This window comes from Pinus tabuliformis, chromosome Q (assembly GCF_031772625.1).
Source record: "Pinus tabuliformis cultivar Carrire ecotype Pingquan chromosome Q, CPIR1, whole genome shotgun sequence".
In the NCBI taxonomy this organism is placed as follows: Eukaryota; Viridiplantae; Streptophyta; class Pinopsida; order Pinales; family Pinaceae; genus Pinus; species Pinus tabuliformis.
In genome coordinates this window covers 900,206,536-900,227,124 of record NC_142296.1, presented here as the reverse complement: position 1 = coordinate 900,227,124, position 20,589 = coordinate 900,206,536, and the positions used below count along the sequence as shown (strand labels likewise).

Here is a 20,589-nt window from a genome sequence, read left to right as displayed (position 1 = left end):
CCTACCAGAAGAGACTACGCTCCCCTCTCAAGACTGTGCAGTCATCAAAATGCTCAAGTCCTCCTCAACTCCAAAGATCGCTCCTCCTGAAAAATATTGATGAAACTACCTTGCTCGAGCAGGCACTCAAAGTCCCCCGGGGTTAAGGGTGAGATCTTCGAACGGAGACACTCGATGCACTAAATAGTGTTGCAGACAGGCTAAACAGCAAGCGTGCTCTAAGTCGAAGTGACTAGCTCAAATGCAACATAATATGATGCCAAAATGAGGAGGCTCCTCTCTCCTCTATAGCGTTGGCCTCTGTCAAAACCCTAATGCCCACATCCTCCAACGTAGCCTCTCTCTTGCCACATGTTCCTTCTCCATCTGCGCAATCCCTCCAAGTGTCTACGTGGGCCCCTTCTCTACGTGGTCCCTTGGCCCCCTTGGCTCCCCCTTTTAAGTTACAACATTGTGCTACTAGGGAGTGACTTTATTCAAAAAGTGAGTTATGTCCCCCTTTCCTCACCATTTTATTTATAAATAACTATAGAAGGCAAAATTGAGAAAAATTGAATATTCCAATTAGCCATGGCTAATTAGGAATATTACAGCCTCGCTATATAGTGAAAACCTCAACAATCCCCCATGTATCAACCAAACAATGAACTCGATCTATCATCACCCTTCTCATCAAGAAGTGGAGTGACCCATCAATTAACAAGGGACGAAAACTTGTTAGATGCAAATGGGTTTACAGAACCAAGTATGGACCAGATGGAAAAGTTGATAAACATAAAGCTCATCTTGTTGCTAAGGGTTTTTCACAAGTTGAAGGCATTGACTATACTGAAACCTTCTCCCCCATTGCCAAAATGAACTCTATCCACCTTGTTCTTTCCCTTACTGCCTCTTTAAAATGGGAAGTCCATCAGATGGATTTTAAATCTGCCTTCTTGCATGGGGTCTTGCATGGGGACTTGCATGAAAAAATCTATATGGAACAACCTACTGGCTTTATACAAACAAACTCCAACCTTGTATGTTGGCTTAAGAAATCCCTTTATGGTCTCAAGCAAGCCCTTCGAGCATGGTATGCCAAAATGGATAGCTTTCTTTCAGAAACTGGATTTTCTAGGTGTCATTCTGACAAAACTGTCTACACCAAGAAAGTGGGAAAGTCTCTTATCATTCCTGTTCTTTATGTTGATGATCTTATCCTTACTGGTAGTGATCCCAACCTTATAAACCATGTGAAGTCCAGCCTTAAAAAGAAGTTTGAAATGACAGACTTAGGACACTTGCATTATTTTCTTGGTCTTCAAGTTTTGCAATCCAAGGAAGGTATTTCCCTTTCCCAGTCCAAGTATGCATGTGATCTTCTACGCCATTTTCACATAGAAGACTGTAAGCTAGCCCCTTCTCCCTTTCAGTCTAGAGCCAAACTTTTAGTCACTTGTACTTCCCCTGAAGTTGATGCTACCTTATATTGTCAACTTGTAGGAAAACTTTTGTATCTGACCCATACTCGTCCTGACCTTTCCTTTGTTGTTGGCCTTATTGCTTAGTTTATGCAAAACCCACATGAAAGTCATTGGAAAGCAACTAAAAGAATACGTTGTTATGTTCAAGGTACAATTCAATTTGGGATTCATTACAGTGCAGAAGCATCTCCTCTATTGGTTGGTTTCACTAATTCTATTGGGCTGGTGACCCTGATGATTGGAAGTCTACTGCAAGTTATGTGTTCACTCTTGGTTCAGGACCTATTACATGGGCATGCAAGAAACAAAGTGCCATTTCTCTTTCTTTAGCAAAAGCAGAGTATTGTGGTGTCGTAGAAGCTAGTAAGGAAGCCCTGTGGCTTCATCAGACCCTGTCAAAGTTTGGCTTTCAGCAGTAGCATCCGACTACACTTTGGTGTGATAATCAAAGTGCCATTCAACTATGCAAAGATCCATTCCAACATCAACGCAGCAAACACATTGAACTGCACATGCACTTCATCACAAAGCTCATTCACGACCATGTTCTTGAAGGGAAATATTGTTCAACAGATGATCAAGTTGCAAACATCTTTACAAAGGCTCTCACAGAGGCGAAGTTTACTAAACTTCGATTTATGGTTGGAGTTCAGGAAGCTATCACTAAGGGGGGATAGGCTCTAATGCCTTCTTCCTTCTCTTATTGTGTCATATTTGTACATCCTTTAATCCTATCCCAAGTTGTTCTTAAGGGGGGATGTTAGGATATTCCGACACATAGAAAATAGTTAAGTATAACTTGGTCTAGTGTAGAGTTAGGTAAAGTGTGTTTCTTTACTATGTACTTTTGTAACTTACAATCTGACAGTCACGATATGTAGTTATCTGACGGTTCATTCTATCCTCGGTATTACCTACACTTGATCCGTGGCTTAACACCCAATTGGTCCATGATCTCTATTTAAAGAGCATGGAGGGTCATTTGTAGGGTAACCGTTCATGAGAGAAGCTTATGTAAATTTTCATTCTTTTATTAATAAATTGCCTAAAGTGGCCGCGTTGGCTTAGGCCGTGGACTGTTTCCCTCTTTGAAGGTTTTGACCACGTCAACAGTACTAGCATATTGATCTGTGATCTGCTTATGAGCGATGTCCTTTGGTGTTTTGTCTAAGGAACTTACCCTGTATATTCCTACATGTAATAACTCGGAATGTCTTGTCAAAGGCACATCATGCATCTCCCTAAGTGTGAGCTCAAGGACAAAACATATGCTACCTCTGCAGTAGGTCGGGCCTATTGACCATGTATATGTCAACAGTCTAAGAAGTAGAGTATAAAGCAATAGACAAAAAAATCTGGCCAATTTCATCATTAGAATCCAAATTCTGCGAAATTATTGTAAATGATTCTAGTATGACTATTAAGCCATGTAGCAACACTTAGGTAAGCCTATAATTCTTCTCAAAGGGTTTCATCCTAGGGTGTTTTTTAACCTCCCCAAATTATGTGTGTTTTGTAAACATGGATAGTTGGCAGAGTCTTTCTCCCATATATACCCCAACGCCAGGGTGGAACTCATTGACAAGGTCTTAGGTGAGTCCTAGTGTTTATCGAGTCTTTGTTTTTTTTATACTAGATCATGTGTCTTGTCACAGAATTTGGTTAAGCCTCAAGAGTCTATGTCTATGTGTATTTCCCTTTCCAAGGGTTGATATTGTAATATTTTGATGTAAAAGTGTTATCTAGGAATATTATTGGTGAATGGTTCCTCATAATTAGAACACCATTACCAAAATATTTTTAGATACACTTACAGTGTGGAAAATTAATTAATCCCTTCTTGAGTCCTTTTAATTTTAATTTCTAGCAAAAATAGAAATCGAATTATCAAGAAATCATCAAAAAAATAAAATGAAGGGAAAATCAATTACCCTCCAAGTGGAAAAATCATCAATGCTACTAATCCCGACTCTTGGCGCGAATCCCGACTCTTTAAACCCAAAAAATGCTACTAAAAGTTATGGGAGGCTCCCCTAACATACATAAACAACTTCACCAAAAATGAGTTGACCAATGCCTAGTATTGATATCTAAGATGAAGGTAGGATTTAATGTCTTCTTCTTTTACTGATCTGGAAATAAAATTTACTGTAGAAATAAAACAGACCAACAAACAAAATTTCACCCAACCTATTAATCATTAAGTTCTAATAGCAGTAAATGAATGAGTGATGAATACCTTTACCACGTATAATATGACAATGTTGTTTTACCTTAGATAAGTGGTTGCAGATAAATGATTTTTTGTTGTTTTGGACTTTTAGAACTGTAAAACTGTCAAAAAATTGCAGAAAGCCAGTAAGTTTATGTGTCTTTTGTGGCCACCCACAAGTATGGAAACACACAAGATCAATGGATCTGTGGATAGAGAAGTTTGGGCAACAAATTAAAGATTATAAAAATAACCCAAAAACTTAAATCTGCAAATAAGAATGAAATTCCCAATAATATGGAAATTACTTGCAGAGATAGGGGTTCAAACCCAGAAAAAAATTCTAGCAGTAAAATACACTCTTTAATGGCATTATCTAATTTAACCTGTGATTACTACTTTCATGTCAAATACAATGGGAATTTACAGTTAATATGAAGCAATGAATAGATGTACCTCATGTGTGATAGACACCATATCAAATGAAGCAATGCATAAATGTACCTCATGTGTGATAGACACCATATCAAATGAGTGGGTTGAGCATATGGGAGGCATATGTGGGCAACTGTATATGGGGAATCTTGGATGTCATCCTCAGGACCACTATCTGTGATGTGGATCGTCAAAGAAAAAAAATATCCTCTAGCTAACCCTAGATGTGAGGGGATAACAAGGTCAACAAGAAGAACAATGCTTCAAGCCTACGAAATAAAAATGGTTTTTTATTGTTATTTTACAGAAGAAATTGTTAGAAGATCCCTGTTCAAGAGCACCTTAACTTGAAGAAGATAGATTATTCTAGAACTTACTACATGATAGATCCATGATCTTCTATAGTGTTCTCTATTATACTATATTAGAAGCTTAATCGAAGAAGCTTCTAGAGGATGTGCCCCATATCGATGTCTCTAGAACACATTTTTCTTCACATAAAGAGAAGATGCCCCATAAAGAAACCTCCAGAAGTATTTTGTTTGATTTAACTGGGAAGGCACCCTACTTACAAGTCTCTAGAACAGCCTGCCTTTGACATGGTCAAAAAAACCAAAGCAGAAGGTGCTCTAGGGTTTTCTGCAGAGATGTATAGGCTGGAAATGTAACTATAAAAGAGTCATATCCTCATTGCAAAATGTGTTTTCCTTTGTGAATAAATGCCCTAGAATATTGGGCTATATATTGCAGATATATTTGCAATCATAGAGCTTTGTTTTGCCCATATTTAAGGTTGTTATCATGCATTGTAACGATGCTATTATGTAACTTGTTTTCCTTTTCCTTTGCTGGAAATACTTCTGCTGTTTTAGTGCTTGTTAGCCAGCATAGGAGGGCTTAAAGGAGTGATTTGTTTGTCCTCTTGAGGATTGATAATATCAGATCTGAATTATGCAATGTATGGGGATGATTATTCAATAAAAGATTGCCTTCTTACTCCATACATTTAGCTTTGATGTTATATCTTGAGGCAAGTACTTAATGGAAGTGTTGTAGTATCCTTTTGAATTTAGTGCATTGGCTGAAAGTGCAATTTGCATATCTGTTATAGCTAGAAATGCTATTGTTTATGGCATGTTAATTGGTTTAATATGATTCATAGCCAAATTTCCATTTCATAGAATTGTCTAGGACTCCTTTTCCCATGGATAAGGCATTCATCTACTTGACTCCACCACCATCTTTTTATTTTAGACATTAAACTTTCGCTTTTCCAAATCTGTTATTAGTTGTTCAAGCTTTCACTACAGATTGGCAACCCTATTAGCGAAACCCTCCTATGTTGGAAAAGAACTAATGTAAAGTGAGGGAAATGTCCACCGAGTTGACAATGGCCTTAGGATTTGTGCTTGGTGATTGGACTTATCTTTGGGTAAATTTTCGAGGTAACATGGCTTAAAAAATATCTTTTATTGTTAAAACTCAAAAGAAAAATATATAATGTTAAATAAAATTTACCTGAACAAAATAACTACAAAATACAAAGAAACAACACTATAATAAAAATGTTATTTAGCATCATCAAGAAGAACATAGTAAAGGACAAACCAAATATTGTCACGTATAAGTGCTTCCCTTTGTTCTATCGATCGGCGTTTATGCATTTCATCCAGTTCATCCATTTGTTTTTGTCGTCGCAATTTAGGACTAACAAATTCTGTCCCCTGAGCCTCTGCTTCTTCTCTAAGTCTATTGATGACCTATGACTTGTAAAAATCCCAAATCAATCAAACTTAATAATCATCTTGCTGAACTTTCAAATTAAATTACTTCAACTGGAATATTTTCACATAGACTTAACTTATCATCTTTAAAGTGAAATTTTGACAAAATTTAGGCAGATTAACATTCTCAGTCTTTCAAAAATAAAAAAAGATAAAAAAATAAGGAATCTTCAATAGATTATTTCATTTTGTTGAATACATGTATTCAGTTTTTAGAAAGTAAGCAAGAAAGTATTGACATGAATAATACTCATATATAACGATTTGTTATTGAGTTAAATCCCTGTTCAGAAATCTAGGGCAGCTAGATTAGGGTGATTTCTCTATACTTGATAACTGCTTGTGATGTTCTTTTACTTAAACTTGATGTACTTGTATTTAGTTTCTTCTTGTTTTGATTATTGTAATGTTCTTATCATCAAACAGCTACCAAACTATGAACAATTGGTAAAAATGTATATATTTGAGTTGAAGGATTACATCTGTAGCGAAATAAAACTACGGAACCCTAAAACCATTGAGGATGTTATACATGCAACAAAATTAGTTAAATGAAAAAACAAGTTCAATTGGCCATCATTCACAAGGGAAGATGAAAAGCAGCACTAGGACTTTAGACAAGCAAGGGATAAACAAATGTAGATATTGTGGAGACAAATGGTCATAGGGCGTAGATGCAACAATAAATATTTTATACCTACAAAGCTAAGGAGGATTTAGACACATATGGCAGTGAATCAAAGAGAATGAAAAGAAGGAAATCAATCACCATAAGAGTGGGAAAAATTGGATACCAGGACAGATATGTGAAGACATGTCATTATGCTATAGTTGTAATGCCCCCATTTCTATTTTATCCATACTATAGCTAGGGTGGATTTCCAGGGTAGGGGATGGCCAAGTCAATGGAGCAGGTTTATGTCATCAGGGGTCCCGATGGAGTTTTGAAGAGTTTTTATGGGGTCCAATGACATTCACTTGGCATATTCATCATCATGAACAGTTCCACACATCTTGTTTTTGGTTTCGTGGCTTTCTGATAATTCCCGTAAAACGAGGTTATTATTGGGCATAACTTAATTAATTACGCTCAAGGTGGCATTCCGAGAGGAATATTTGACAGAACACCTTAGTGTAATAGCTCATTGGAATCGAAATGAGAAGATCTATAGGATGGGATGCTGAGAAGTGATTTTTGGTGGCCGAAGAGAGTATGGTGGGCGATTTACCATTTTCCTTGATTAAAAATTACTTTAACTAGTCATTTAATTAAGGAAAATTAATTAATTGGAGGAAATGGACCAAAAGTGACTTAAGTGAAATAAAATAAAATAAAAAAGTCACTTAAAATAAAGTCAATGGAGGTGCTTCTAGAATAATAATAAAATAAGATGTTTCTAGAGGCTTAAAGATCTATCCATCAGATATATAAAAGAGTAGGAGGTCCTTTGGAGACATCTTGGATTTGTATTTTTTTCTTGAGGAGAGGTTTGAGAACCCGATTCTCTACTTCAGCAATAGCCCAGGACAGAAACCCTTGGGGGATTTAGAGAGATTGGGCGGATACCCATCTCCCCTTAGTGGATTCATTCAAAATCCCCAGGTGTAGTGATTGATTTCCTGTTTCAATTTGAAGGCCAATATCAGCATTATCACATATCTTGGAGGGTCATTCCTAGCTATTGTATTGGCATATATTTCTATATAATAAAGCTGGATTTTGTTATTGTTGTTGCATTTGTCATTGTTCCTCATGTTGTGATATTTTAATGAGATTTTCGTGCAATTTATGGGTTTATTGTTTCTATCAAATTTCCGGTGTTTGGGTTTTACATGGCGATCTCCTGTTAAGTGAATGGTAATTTTATGTAAAGTGTTTGTTCCAATTTTTTTTCATTTGGGACATTACAATAGTGGATGCTAAGCAAGTAGAAGTACAAAAGCCAAATGAGGAAATCACTATAACATACAATGTGGATTCAGATCATGAGGAAATATCAGAAGAAGAATCGGTTTCTTCAAGCTATGGTGGCCAACAAAATAGGAATGATGAACTACAAAGAAATATAATTAATCTAGAAGGCCAAGTACAACAATCAATTGCAAAATGTATATATGTGATTTGAAGGATTACATTTGTAGTAAAATAAAACAAGGGAACCCTAAAACCATTGAGGATGTAATACATGCAACAAAACTAATTAAACAAAAGAACAAGTTCAATAAGACATCATTCACAAGGGAAGATGAAAACCAACACTAGGACTTTAGACAAGAAAGGGATAAACAAATGTAGATATTGTGGAGACAAATGGTTGCAAGACACAAATGCAACAATAAAAAAATTATACTTACAAAGCTAAGGACTTAGATGTGAAAATTCCTACACTTCAGGAACCCCTACTATAGAAAATCTGAATCTACTTCACCTACTTGATTTTTTTTTTCTAAGTAAAAGTAGTCTATTAATATGTACAGAAAATATACAAAGAGGACAGAGCCTCGCCCAAGTTTATCATAGTATCAGCAAAATCTGGACTGCCCCAACATTGGGGAAACCAGTCCAGCGAGAGCATAACCTTCAAAAATGGTAGCAATTTTGAGACCAGACTCCACAAAAAGACAGTAAGATAACACCGTGACATTTGGTCCAGAAAGGATACCAACATCCACACAAAGATTATCAAAAACCAAAAAAAAAACAGATAGAAGACACCAAGGCAGCCATAGCTAGCCAAGTTCTAACCTCTGGCAGCCTCAACCGACTCTCTGTCTGCCCCCTTCTACTACCTGGAGGCCAAGTCATCTTAGCTGTGCTGCTGTGGTCATCCGGGATGGGTTCCTCGATGATTGGGTAAGCCCACTCATCCGCCACATCCATGGAGGCTTTGTCGTGTGGCTCTCCACCACCACCGTGAGGCTCTCCCCCATCGCCAGAAGCATCCTGCATAGTTGAACCATCATGACATGAACCACCAGAGGGGTGCGTGGCAACAGAGCTGCCCCCTTCACCATGCATAATTCCATCAGGGTTCGGTCCAAGGGAGGAGAAGACACTGTCTACCATCACATTTTTACCAGAATCCCTGCAATTGTTGCGTCTGAGTGTACCTTCCTGCGGCAAGCTGGAGATGTCAACCTGAGGGGCAGAATGAGCCATTTCTTCTGAGAAAGAGATGGAGATAGAAGCAGTAATGACGGGCCTGTTCAGGGAGCTACAGAACCTGAAATGGGCAGAGAGAGGAGCGGGTTGATGGGGCGGAGGAGAATTGTCAGAATGGACAGCAAATTCGTCAAGAGGAACATCGGAAGAACGAGCTCAACCTCTCCCGCGCCTGGTACTATGATGTCTACCCTCCCCAAAGGATTGAGGATGAAGCAATTCAGGGGAAGGAGAGGAGGCGGAGCAGGAGCTTCCTCCCCTAGTTCCTCCCCTACGACTTCGCATACGGTGCCTTACCATGTTGAATTTGTTGGCTGGGCGCTCAAAGGGAGCAGAGACCAGAGGGACGAAGGCAGAGGGAGCACTAGCAATGGGAATAAGAGGCGCAACAGGACTGATCTGGGCAGAGATTAGAAAACAGAGAGCCGAATGCGAATGATGAAAGCCATTATCAAAATCTGCATAGCAGACAATCCAGCAGCGATGGCCAATTACAGTGCGAAGGCTGGGCTCAAAGGCCTGAGGCGGACAGATGCTACAGAGCAGGGGAGACGGTGCAGGATTGAAACGAGGTATCTCCATAACCCAACAATGAAAAGCTTTTGGCCGAGCCAGACCTGTATTGAATGCTGCCTGCAGATAGTATTGAAGGCATTTCAGGTTGATATGGGGAGGGGCACCATCGGACAAGTGGCCCGTCCCCTCACCGCCATTCTTCAGTAATGACATTAATGCTTGAACGTGTCACCCGCATCCGGGTTTCACATACTTGATTTTTAAATTACATTCACCAAGTTATTCTTCTAAATACTAAAGCAAATTAATTCTGTAGCCTACACTAATTAAATATTTGATCTCATGAAACAGAAAACAGAGCAAAGAACAAGATACATAGGACACACATATTTTTGGACACAACAGTCCCCAGAAAAACCCAATGTGGGAAAATCGGTGCAGCAGTTCTAGGGTTTATTATTATGCAGGAGAAATATCTGAATACATATCTAGGATGCTCATCTAGCAATCCTTTGCAGAGAAAATACTGGCGGAAAATCTGAGCGAGTTTTACCTCACGTCATGTGGCAAAATTCCGGCTGATCCAGCACAACACTGGCTAACCTCGGCTATTTCTGCATAGGCCCTACGTCAGCCTTACAAGCTCTGCGTCAGCCCTGCATCACCTCTTCTTCCCTCTGTGTCAACTATCCCGACAGTTCCTAGCAGTTTTGGTTGTTCCCGACAGTTCCGGCAGTTCTCGACAATTCCGACTGTTCCCGACAGTTCTGGCTTCTATGTGACATATAGTTTTTCTGCTCAGCACTGGCCCTTCTGGCTCTGCATCAGGGTCGTGTGGGCCCAGACTAGCCCAATGTCAGCTCTCCCGGCTACTACACTGCCTCTTTGGAAGCTCTCTCCGCCTCTCTGTCAGTATTCTCCGGAAAGTCCTCTCGGATTCTCACTACCTCTCTGTTGCTAAATGATCACTTAGATCGAATTTCTCAGATTCCTAGCCCTAGAAATCAAACTCTTGATCAATTCGTTCTCTCCATGTGTGTTTCCAAATGAACCCCAAGCCTCCATTTTATATTTTTTCTGTTGAATCTTCAACGACCAAGATTAAGTCTCTAATCAATGGGTAAGATTAAAACATGACTTGATCCGCCTTCTAGATCATTTTCACCCATATTTTGATTAATACCCATTAATATTTTAATTTCCCTAAGTTTAGACTTAGGAACTCCATTAAAAATATTAATTATTTTAATAAAATACAATCCGAGTGGAATTTCACCAAATGGTTTCTGGGTTCTTTAGAACTCATGTGCCTTAGCCTCTCCATCGATTTTCAAGGTTAGAGCACTTCCGATGCTACCAAAAGATAGCACTCCCTCTTAGCAAGGAAGGTTCTCTAGCAATAATGTCCACCTACATGTTCCCCTGTTTCTAAAGCACCTCCTTTCTACATTGTTGTTACCACCAACATTGTGTTGTTGTTACTGTTGTACTGTTGCCCATGACACTGTCACTGCCACTGCTGCATCTGTACTACAGCTCCCTCTCAAATGTTGCATCTGCTATGCTGCTAGCACTGCCACTGCTAACACTGCATTGATACTGCAACTCAATTGCTGAGAGAAGCAACTGAAAAACATCCAAAATTAGTTGAACTTAACTGTGTTCAACATAATATAATGAATGTTGGAATATGACTTGTTAATTCTGACCCTCAGAATCTTCTGCGTTGTTGTTGACTCCTGCACTGTGCCAACTGCATTGCTGCCAACCTTGCTCTGCACTGATCAGTCTCTGGTCCCCATCTACTGCATCTGTCCTCCAAACACTCCACTGCATCATCTGACACTAAGTCCATCTCGCTACTGTTGAATCTTGGGCTCTTGTAGCTAGGAATTGATCCAAGAGGTGGACTCCTCAAGGATCCTGTGCACATGTAGTCCTCCCAACTACAGTTCAATATCACCCCATCTCCCCCCTGGAGATGCGTGGGCACTCATGGTAAACTCATCCTCATCAACCTTTGTTGAAGCAACCTTAGGATCATGTTTCTCATCCTTATCCTTTTTCTTCAAGGGACACTGGGATGCATAGTAGCCCATCTCGCCACAACTGAAACATTTCACCTTCGAAATGTCCTCCTTTCGCTTTGGCTTCTGCTATCCATTAGAGGATAGAGTTGCGTTTTCCTCCTCCTCTTTCGTTTTTGTGCCACTCCCACTGCTTCCATTGAGGTTGACCTTCACTAGGTCCCTCCTTACATCCTCCTATTGAAGAGCCGCCCACATCTCCTCCCATGAAGGTAGTTTTTCTCTACCCAATATGCTTTGGACGAAAACTTGCCATTCATCCGAGACTCCACCCAGGGCTATCCTCACCATCACAGTTGGCTGAGGAGTGGACCCCACTACAGCATGTTGGTCTCTAGTGTCTTGAAGACGTTGAAGATAGAGGTTCACCCCTTCTCCTTTCTGCATCAAAGTCTGCTACAACTTCTGCTCTAAATACATCTTCCGTTGTTCGGAAGAGCCTTCATACAGAGAAGACAAGGCTTCCCACATCTCTCGGCTTGTATGCTTGCCCTGCAAGTGTGAGACCACATGATCTCGAACTCCATCGAGAATGAGCCTCTTTGCCTTCCCTTGCTCGACCTTGTACTTCTTCTTTTGATCATTGTCAGCAGAAACAACTACAACACTTTTGACGTAGGCCTTGAGATCATATTCCTCAAAAACCGCTAAGATTCTACTCTTCCATATGACATAGTTGGAGGCTCCATCTAACCTATCCTGATCTCCGAGGCCTCGTGATGCCATCTCACCCAACTGTCGAATTGACTCCTCTAGTCACTGCTTAGCACTGCTCAACTACTCAGCAAGTGAGAAATTTGAAATTTCTAGCGGAAAGTTCTCTAAAGAGAAAATTCCCCTTTTATGTGTCTTCCTTCTTTTCTAGCGGATTTCTGCCCCAGCAGAAACTACGCACTACACTGAGCCTCTGTATTACTCCCTCTGCCTCTACAAACTCACGAACTGGAAATCGTACCTCTCTGCCGTCTCACTCAGAGAGAGATTTCCTCAGATCTGCCTCCCAGCAAGGACTGCGCAATCCCTTCAAGGGGATTCGAATTGCTGCCAGGCGCATCTTTCGGCCTCACTGCTCAGCACTGGATCTACTCTTCCTATTTCAAAATCAACGCTTTGATACCATGTGAAAATTCTTACACTTCGGGAACCCCTACTATAGCAAATCTGAATCTAATTCACCTACTTGATGTTTAAATCAATGTTGCACGAAGCGAGGATGAAACGGGGATGTTTTTTGGAAGCGAGAATGCGGAAGCAACATTTTCCAAAAATTTAGGAAGCGAAGCGTCTGCTATATTTATATTTTTTTTGCTATATATATAAATGCAAAATATATATATATATATATATTATATTTTTTTGCATTTTTTTAATAATATTTTTCCGAATCACCGTCCGAAACGCGTTTTGGAAAAACCAAAGCGCGATTCGGAAAAACCGAAGCGCAGTTCGGAAAAACCGAAACGCGGTTCGGCCGGGCACACGCTTCCTGAAATTTCCAGGAAGCATGTTTATCAGCCCGAAACGCGTTCTGGATGGCGCTTCCCCCACGCATCCGTACGGATAGCGGATCGAGGTTTTGATCCGGGGGGGACGTTTCCTACAACACTGGTCTAAATTACATTCACCAAGTTATTCTTCTGAATACTAAACCAAATTACTTTTGCAACCTACACTAATTAAATATTTGATCTCATGAAACAAAAAACAGAGCAAAGAACAAGATACATAGGACACTTATTTTTGGACACAATAGTCCCCGGAAAAACCCAAAGCGGGAAAATCGGTGCAGCAGTTCTTAAGGTTTATTATTATGCAGGAGAAATATATGGATACAAATCTAGGATGCTCATCTAGCAATCCTTTATAGAGAAAATATGAGCAGAAAATCTGAGTGAGTTTTACCTCACTTCATCCTGCAAAATTCTGGCTGATCCAGCACAACACTGGCTAACCCCGGCTATTTCTGCGCTAGCCCTGCGTAGGCCCTACATCAACCTTACATGCTCTATGTCAGCCCTATGTCACCTCTTCTGCCCTCTACGTTAACTATCCCAGCTATTCCGACAGTTCCTAGCAGTTCCGGTTGTTCCCAACAATTCCTGCTTCTGCATTATAGGCAACTTTTCTGCTCTGCATTGGCCTTCTGGCTTTGCGTCAGGGCTGCGTGGACCCAGACTTGCCCAACGTCAGCTCTCCTGGCTACTACGCTGCCTCTCTGCAAGCTCTCTCCGCCTCTCTGTCAGTATTCTCCAGAAAGTCCTCCTCCTGTATTCTCACTGCCTCTCTACCGCTGAATGATCACTCAGATCAAATTTCTCAGCTTCCTAGCCCCAGAAATCGAACTCTTGATCAATTCGTTCTCTCCATGTGTGTTTCCAAATGAACCCCAAGCCTCCATTTTATACTTTTCCTGTTGAGTCTTCATTGGCTGAGATTAAAGCTCTAATCAACAGCTAAGATTAAAACATGACTTGATCTGCCTTCTAGATCATTCTCACCCATATTTTGATTAATACCCAGTAATATTTTAATTTCCTTAAGTTTAGACTTAGGAACTCCATTAAAAATAATAATTATTTTAATAAAATACAATCCGGGTGGAATTTCACCAAACAGTTTCTGGGTTCTTTAGAACTCATGTGCCTTAGCCTCTCCACAAATTTTCAAGGCTAGAGCACTCCCAATGTGACCAAAAACTAACATTAGACACATATGGCAGTGAATCAAAAAGAATGAAAAGAAGGAAAACAATCGTCATAAGTGTGGAAAAAATTGGATACTGGGACATATATGTGAAGACATGTCATTATGCTATTGTAAAATAGTGGATGGAAAGCAAGTAGAAGTACAAAAGCCAAATGAGGAAATCACTATAACATACAACGCAGATTCAGATCATAAGGAAATATCAAAAGAAGAATAGTTATCTTCAAGCTTTGGTGCCCAACAAAATAGGAATGAGGAACTTCAAACAAATATAATTAATCTAGAAGGCGAAGTACAACCATCAATTGCAAAATATCTTCCACCACACCTCAGAAAGGAGCAATGTTATCATAACCAGACCAGAATCAGTCGAACCGGCCATTTTTTGGCCAAAATCAGTCTGAACCGAGCCTCCAAACTGGAATAGGCTGGTTCAACTAATTTTGGTCAACAAACGGTCGGTTCGATCAATTCTGGTCTAGTTATGATAACATTGCTCTTTTCTGAGGTGTGGTTGCATGTACCTATGCAGGCCAACATAAAAAATTGCCTTTTTTTTAATTTTTTTATTTTTTCAGTTGTTTGGCCCACTTCTAATTCTCCCCTAGGCTAGCCTAATATTCAAGCCTATGGCCCTCAGCCTAATGATCAAGCCTATGGTCCTAGTATTGCTATGCAATTCATGGTAATGTTAAATTCTTAAAGTAAAAGTGACATTCTCCTTTATCTTTCATTTTCATCCTTTTACTTAAACTTTTAACATTACCATGGAATGACTTAAGATGTTTGAGAGTTGTTTCAACCTCATTGGATTTCATATGGAGAAAGTAGAATTTTAGATTTCACTCAAAATCCAGCAGTCTTAATAGGTTTTTCAGGATTTCAGTAGTGGGGGGATTGCAATGTTTCAATTGGATTTTGTCATGTACGAGGGTATGGAACTAGTATTTAATAAAGAGAACCAAGCCCTCTATGTACTTTGATGTTAGTGGCATTGGTCGTCAAACTCCTTTATCATGACTCTACTAAAAATGTACCCATCACTTAAACAAAATCTTGACATGACATGCTATGTTTTCTTCTATCTTATTTTAATGCCTAAATGGCTATATTGATGACAAAGACCCCATATAGGCAATGATTTTGAGGATATGTAGGCATTTGTTGTAGCATGATTTTTTTTTGGATGCTAGAGGCCATCTAGATCCTATTTGTTGATGTATTTTCGGTTCAGAGATGGATTGCACCCGATGCTATTTTGGTTATGTGCACCCTTACATGCTATGTAAATGAGAACTTTTGCATATTTGTGTATAAATGGTTCGGATTCATATGGATGCACATGAATATATATGTTTTTCTTTAAAATATGAATATTTTGTGTTTTTGGTAAACCGGCTTTTTTTCTGGTCTTTTACCAGTTTTGGTCCGGTTCCAACCGTTTCCCAGTCCACAAGGTTTTTTGGTTCGATCACCAGCTTGGTTTTGATAACATTGGAAATGAGAGAATCCAGTACCTAAGAAAAAAGAAAACAAACCTATAGTTCCTTTGACAACCATGATAGGGAAACCACAACCTAATACCCTAAAGATTAAAGGAGACATAAAATATAGAAAGGCCACAATACTCATAGATTCTAGTAGTACTTATAATCAATGTTGCATTAATCGTTATCAGGATAATATCGGCGCGAGGAAAAAATTGGAAAAAATTGTAATTATCGGGAAAAAATCGGAAATAATTGAAAAAAAATCGTTTGGTACAAAAATATGCATTTTTTTTTTTAATATCTAAACCATCTACAACATAAAATAAATACATTGACACATAAATACGATAAAAAAAAACTAATATATAAGATGTTTAATATCATTTTTAGTGCTAAAATCACACATAACAGTGAATCATGTCCTGAATAGTAAGTCCCGACTCCTGAGTCCCAACTCAGCCTCAAAATATCAACAAAAAATATAATAATGTATCTCATGAGTCATAATGTCATATACAATAAAATGAACAAAATAACTGAAGTCTAATACTATTGATTTCCTCTGCCCCTCTTGAGAGAAAATGCCATAGCTTTCCCTTTCCCTTTAGATGTAAACGCTGGTGCTGGTGGAGTTGGCAGTGGAGTCTGTTGTGCTTTAGAAGCTAAAGAACTAGATGTAGGAGCTATAGGAGGTAGATAGAGACCACGTCCTCTACTGGTGGCAGGGGTAGCCCGGGAAGGTGGTGTCACCTCCTCCTCCTGTTCCTCCTCCTCTTGCTCCTCCTTCTCCCCCTCCACTACATCCTGCACTAACCAATCATCAACAAACTCCATGAGAGGCCTCTCGGCCTCAACCCTCCATGCAGCAGTGGTGTCAATCCCATCCAATGAGATGGCCTCCACATCAAGTGTCCTCTCAAGTTGCCTCACCCACAATCGAAGATTGTAGTAGACGTAGAACATGTCATTAAGTCATTGGGACTCCCACCTGTACAAAGATCATGAAATAATAATTAATAATGATAAAAAAATATTGTTTAATGAATTCAAAAATTTATTTGGAAATTTGCAATATTTTAAATGTTTAAGTGTTAACCTGTTGCATTTCTTGTTGTGTATTTTTTCAAATACATTCCAGCTGCGCTCACATCCTGAGGAGCTACATGTTTCGCTGACGATGCGAATGGCAAGCTTTTGCAAAAGGGGTACCCTGCCACCATACATTCTCCACCATGCATCTACAACAAAATTAAAAATAAAATTTTAAATAAACATAAGAAAAAAATAGAATTTGAAGAGACAATGAAATTTGAAACAAAGTTACAAACTAAAAAATACCTGGCATTTTAATCGTCCTATTAGTGACAGCCATGTCAAAGCCAAACGTGCCACCTGCCATCCTATATGTCTCAATTTCTTTAGAGATCTCTATACGTTCTGCTAGAGATCGCACCATCTTCTGGACATAGGATAAGAATCCATCCATGATCTCAGCATCAAATACAAACCCACATGTGTAAGAAAATGCGTGGTTCAGGAAAAGTCCAGTAGCATGAATGGAACGATGGAGTGTGTTGTTCCATCGCTCATCAATCACTCCCCATAGGAGGAGTTGTCTCTGAAACCCATCATCTCCCTTATCATCATAGTAGGCCCGAATGGCTTCTTTGGCCCTGTCCATGGCCTCATACAAATAGCCCATTGTGGGCTTCTCACCATCAATTAACCGAAGAACCTTTACCAAAGGTTCAATAACGGCTCACACCTCCTGCACTCCCGCCCAGAAGTCTTCCTGGTATGAAACTAGTCTGCATACGACCTCTTCCTCTAGTTTGTGGCTCATTGGCAAAGCACACCACTCCTCTGAAAGAAACATTCTCTTCACATCCCACATAGAATTCAAGAGGGATTGAAGAGATATGAAACTGGTGGCAAACCATGTAATGGCGGGGTGCACTAACTCTTTGTTGTTGGTGAATCTTCTCATCAAGCTAAGCACAAATGTATGGTTATATATAAATTTTGTAATGCTTTTGGATGACTCAACAATATCTTTGACAAAGGGAATTTTCCCTATGTCCTCCAACATCAAATCAATACAGTGTGCAACACAAGGTGTCCAAAATAAAGTAGGATGCCTGTCCATAAGCATCCTGCCAGCAGCAACATAATTTGCAGCATTGTTCGTTATGACTTGGACAACATTTTCTGCACCCACCTCCAAAATAAACACATCTAGCAAATCACATAAAGTTCTTGCATCTTTGATTTGTGCAGATGCATCAACAGATTTGATAAACATAGTCCCCTTGGGACAACTAACCAAGAAGTTTATAAGAGTTCTCCCATTTTGGTCAGTCCAACCATCTGACATAACAGTGCATCCTGTGTGTGCCCATGATGCCCTAAAATCCTCCAATCTTTGGGTGCAGTCAAGCTTTTCATTTTGAAGAATCTAGCCTCTGAAATCATGATAAGAAGGGATTTTGTACCCTGGGCCAACAGTTGCAATAGCATCAATAGCAGGTTGGAAAAATGGATTATTCCTTACAATGCTGAAAGGAATATCACTCCAAAGGAGAAATTTTGCCAGCAATTTGTCAACTTGTTCTTTCTCAGTTCTTTTTAGCATTGAACTGATAAATGGCTGTGAACCAGGTGTGGTTCGAGGAACAAAAAATGATGTGGCAGCTACCAGATTGGTTGATGTTGTAGTAGAACCAGTGCCACTTGCTTCAGCTGACTTTTTTAGTTGCCTCTTCACTTCTTCTTTGGCCTCTCTATTCTGGTCTAAAACTTCCAATGCTTTCATGGCTCTTCAGATGAGTTCAGGATTTGTTTTTGTGCAAGGCCCTACATCAAATCCAGGTATTTTTGCAAGGTGATACTTCAATCTGTACACCCCCCCCAACATATGGAACCCACACAACTTGCAAGTCAAGTTTAGTCTATCATTCGGAGCATCAGGTTCACCAAATTCCCAGAAAGGGTCCAATTTCCTTGCCATGTTTGTTTTTGAACTTTGAAGTTGAAAACTTGAATGGTGTTTCAGTGAAGTTGTGAGCCTATGGGAAAATAAGGATTACAATTTAGTATTTACAAGTTACAAACTTACAATTTCGTATTTTAATTTTTACATTGTACAAAAACTAAAAAAAAATACATACATTTTAAGAAGCCCCATTCCAAACTACATTGGACAAATGTTAAAAACCCCATTCCAAACCCAACAAAAAACAATGAAAAAAACAAAAACAAAGTTTCAAAACAATGAAAACAAAAAAAATTGGTGCCCATACCGTTTTTATGGAGATAATCGGTCTCCTCCTTAGCACACTCTTTGATTTTCTCCTCCACGCAGTTGATTTAGTTCCAAGCCTCTCCAAGCAAAATCTCCAAGCCTCTCCAACACTCCACTGCCCTCCACGCGCTCAGTTGCGCAAATGAAATGAAAAAAATCATTTCTTGGCTTATAAAACCGCACCGCCCGGACATCCAACAATAAATTGGGAAAAAATCACAATTTTTTCGAAAAAATCGCATATAAAAAAAACGCGAGTACTACTCGCGATATTCTCGTTTTTGGGAAAAAATTGCACTAAACTGATAATATCGCGTTTTTATCGCGATTTTAACAACACTGCTTATAATTGTATAGGCATAGTTGTTGCTAAACAACTAAACCTTTTTGTCTAGACCACCAAGGACTATTAATTTGGTAGCTCTGGGACAAATCCCAACCATGGGACGAGACTCCTCTTTTCGAGAGGATCCATTTTAGCTATTAAAGCGCTCAATTTGGACAAGGGAAAGTGTATTTTTGAATTAAAACCCACATGTGAATATTTCATCAGGTCGGCCCAAAAGCAAATTGGTCACCCTTGGACGGCTATAAATACAAGTGACCTCAACCTCATTTGGACATCATCATGGAGCATCTTCTATTCTCTTCTTTGGTTTGGTTCGCACAACTCTGAGGCAAGTTCGCGGAGATTGGTTGGCACGGGTTCGAAGCTCGCATCTCTATTTTTAGGGTTTTGGGTCTCAGACGCAAGCACATCAAGGAGAAATTTCGATCGAAGCTTTTCAGCTGCATGCATGACACATCTTCCCTGCGACTAGGACCTAAAGGTTGAATTTTCAGTTAACCAAAGTTTTTTTTTCTGTTGACCACAAAGTTCGAGAGTTGACTACAATCAGTGACTATTGACTACAAGTTCTTGAATCAAGGTTTTTGGATTATTAGCATGGTTGGGTTCATCTTATGGATATTATTTAGTTGATTTTGTTGGATAGTTGTATGGATAAAGATATGGATCATTGTACTCTCTTTTGTTGAATCATTCAATGAAAATCTAATAAGAAGAAGAATTTGAAAGGGCTTTCCCCATAGTGGGTTTTGCCCTGGTCTCCGACCAACCCTGGTGTCTCTATGTATGAATGTTTTTCTTCTATTTTTCCTTTCTATTCTGCTGCATTGATGATGATATTATTCTTTCTATATAGTTGCATATGTTGTTGAATAATGTTATGATGCTATGGGGTGAATTTAATATGGAAATAATGAAATGAAATTATCAGCCCTAAGAAAAATTAGCACGGTATCAGGGTTGGGTTCAAGGAAAGTCATTGTGATCACCCCTATGGCGACACCTTTGATGGAAGCATGAGATGATGGACGAGACCTAAAAGAATACTTGGGTTTGAAGGAAACTCTAGGCAATATGGTTTTT

At 39.3% G+C, this 20,589-nt stretch overlaps 1 protein-coding gene across 1 annotated transcript in view; it reads right to left on the bottom strand.

Annotated features, from left to right (window-relative positions):
* PDE312 (Nucleic acid-binding, OB-fold-like protein) overlaps positions 1–20,589 on the bottom strand; it is a 399,789-nt gene that overhangs the window by 76,008 nt on the left and 303,192 nt on the right. The window contains exon 11 of the mRNA XM_089387580.1: positions 5,719–5,870. Within this exon, the coding sequence (XP_089243706.1) occupies positions 5,719–5,870 (152 nt within the window). The remainder of the gene's footprint in view (positions 1–5,718; positions 5,871–20,589) is intronic.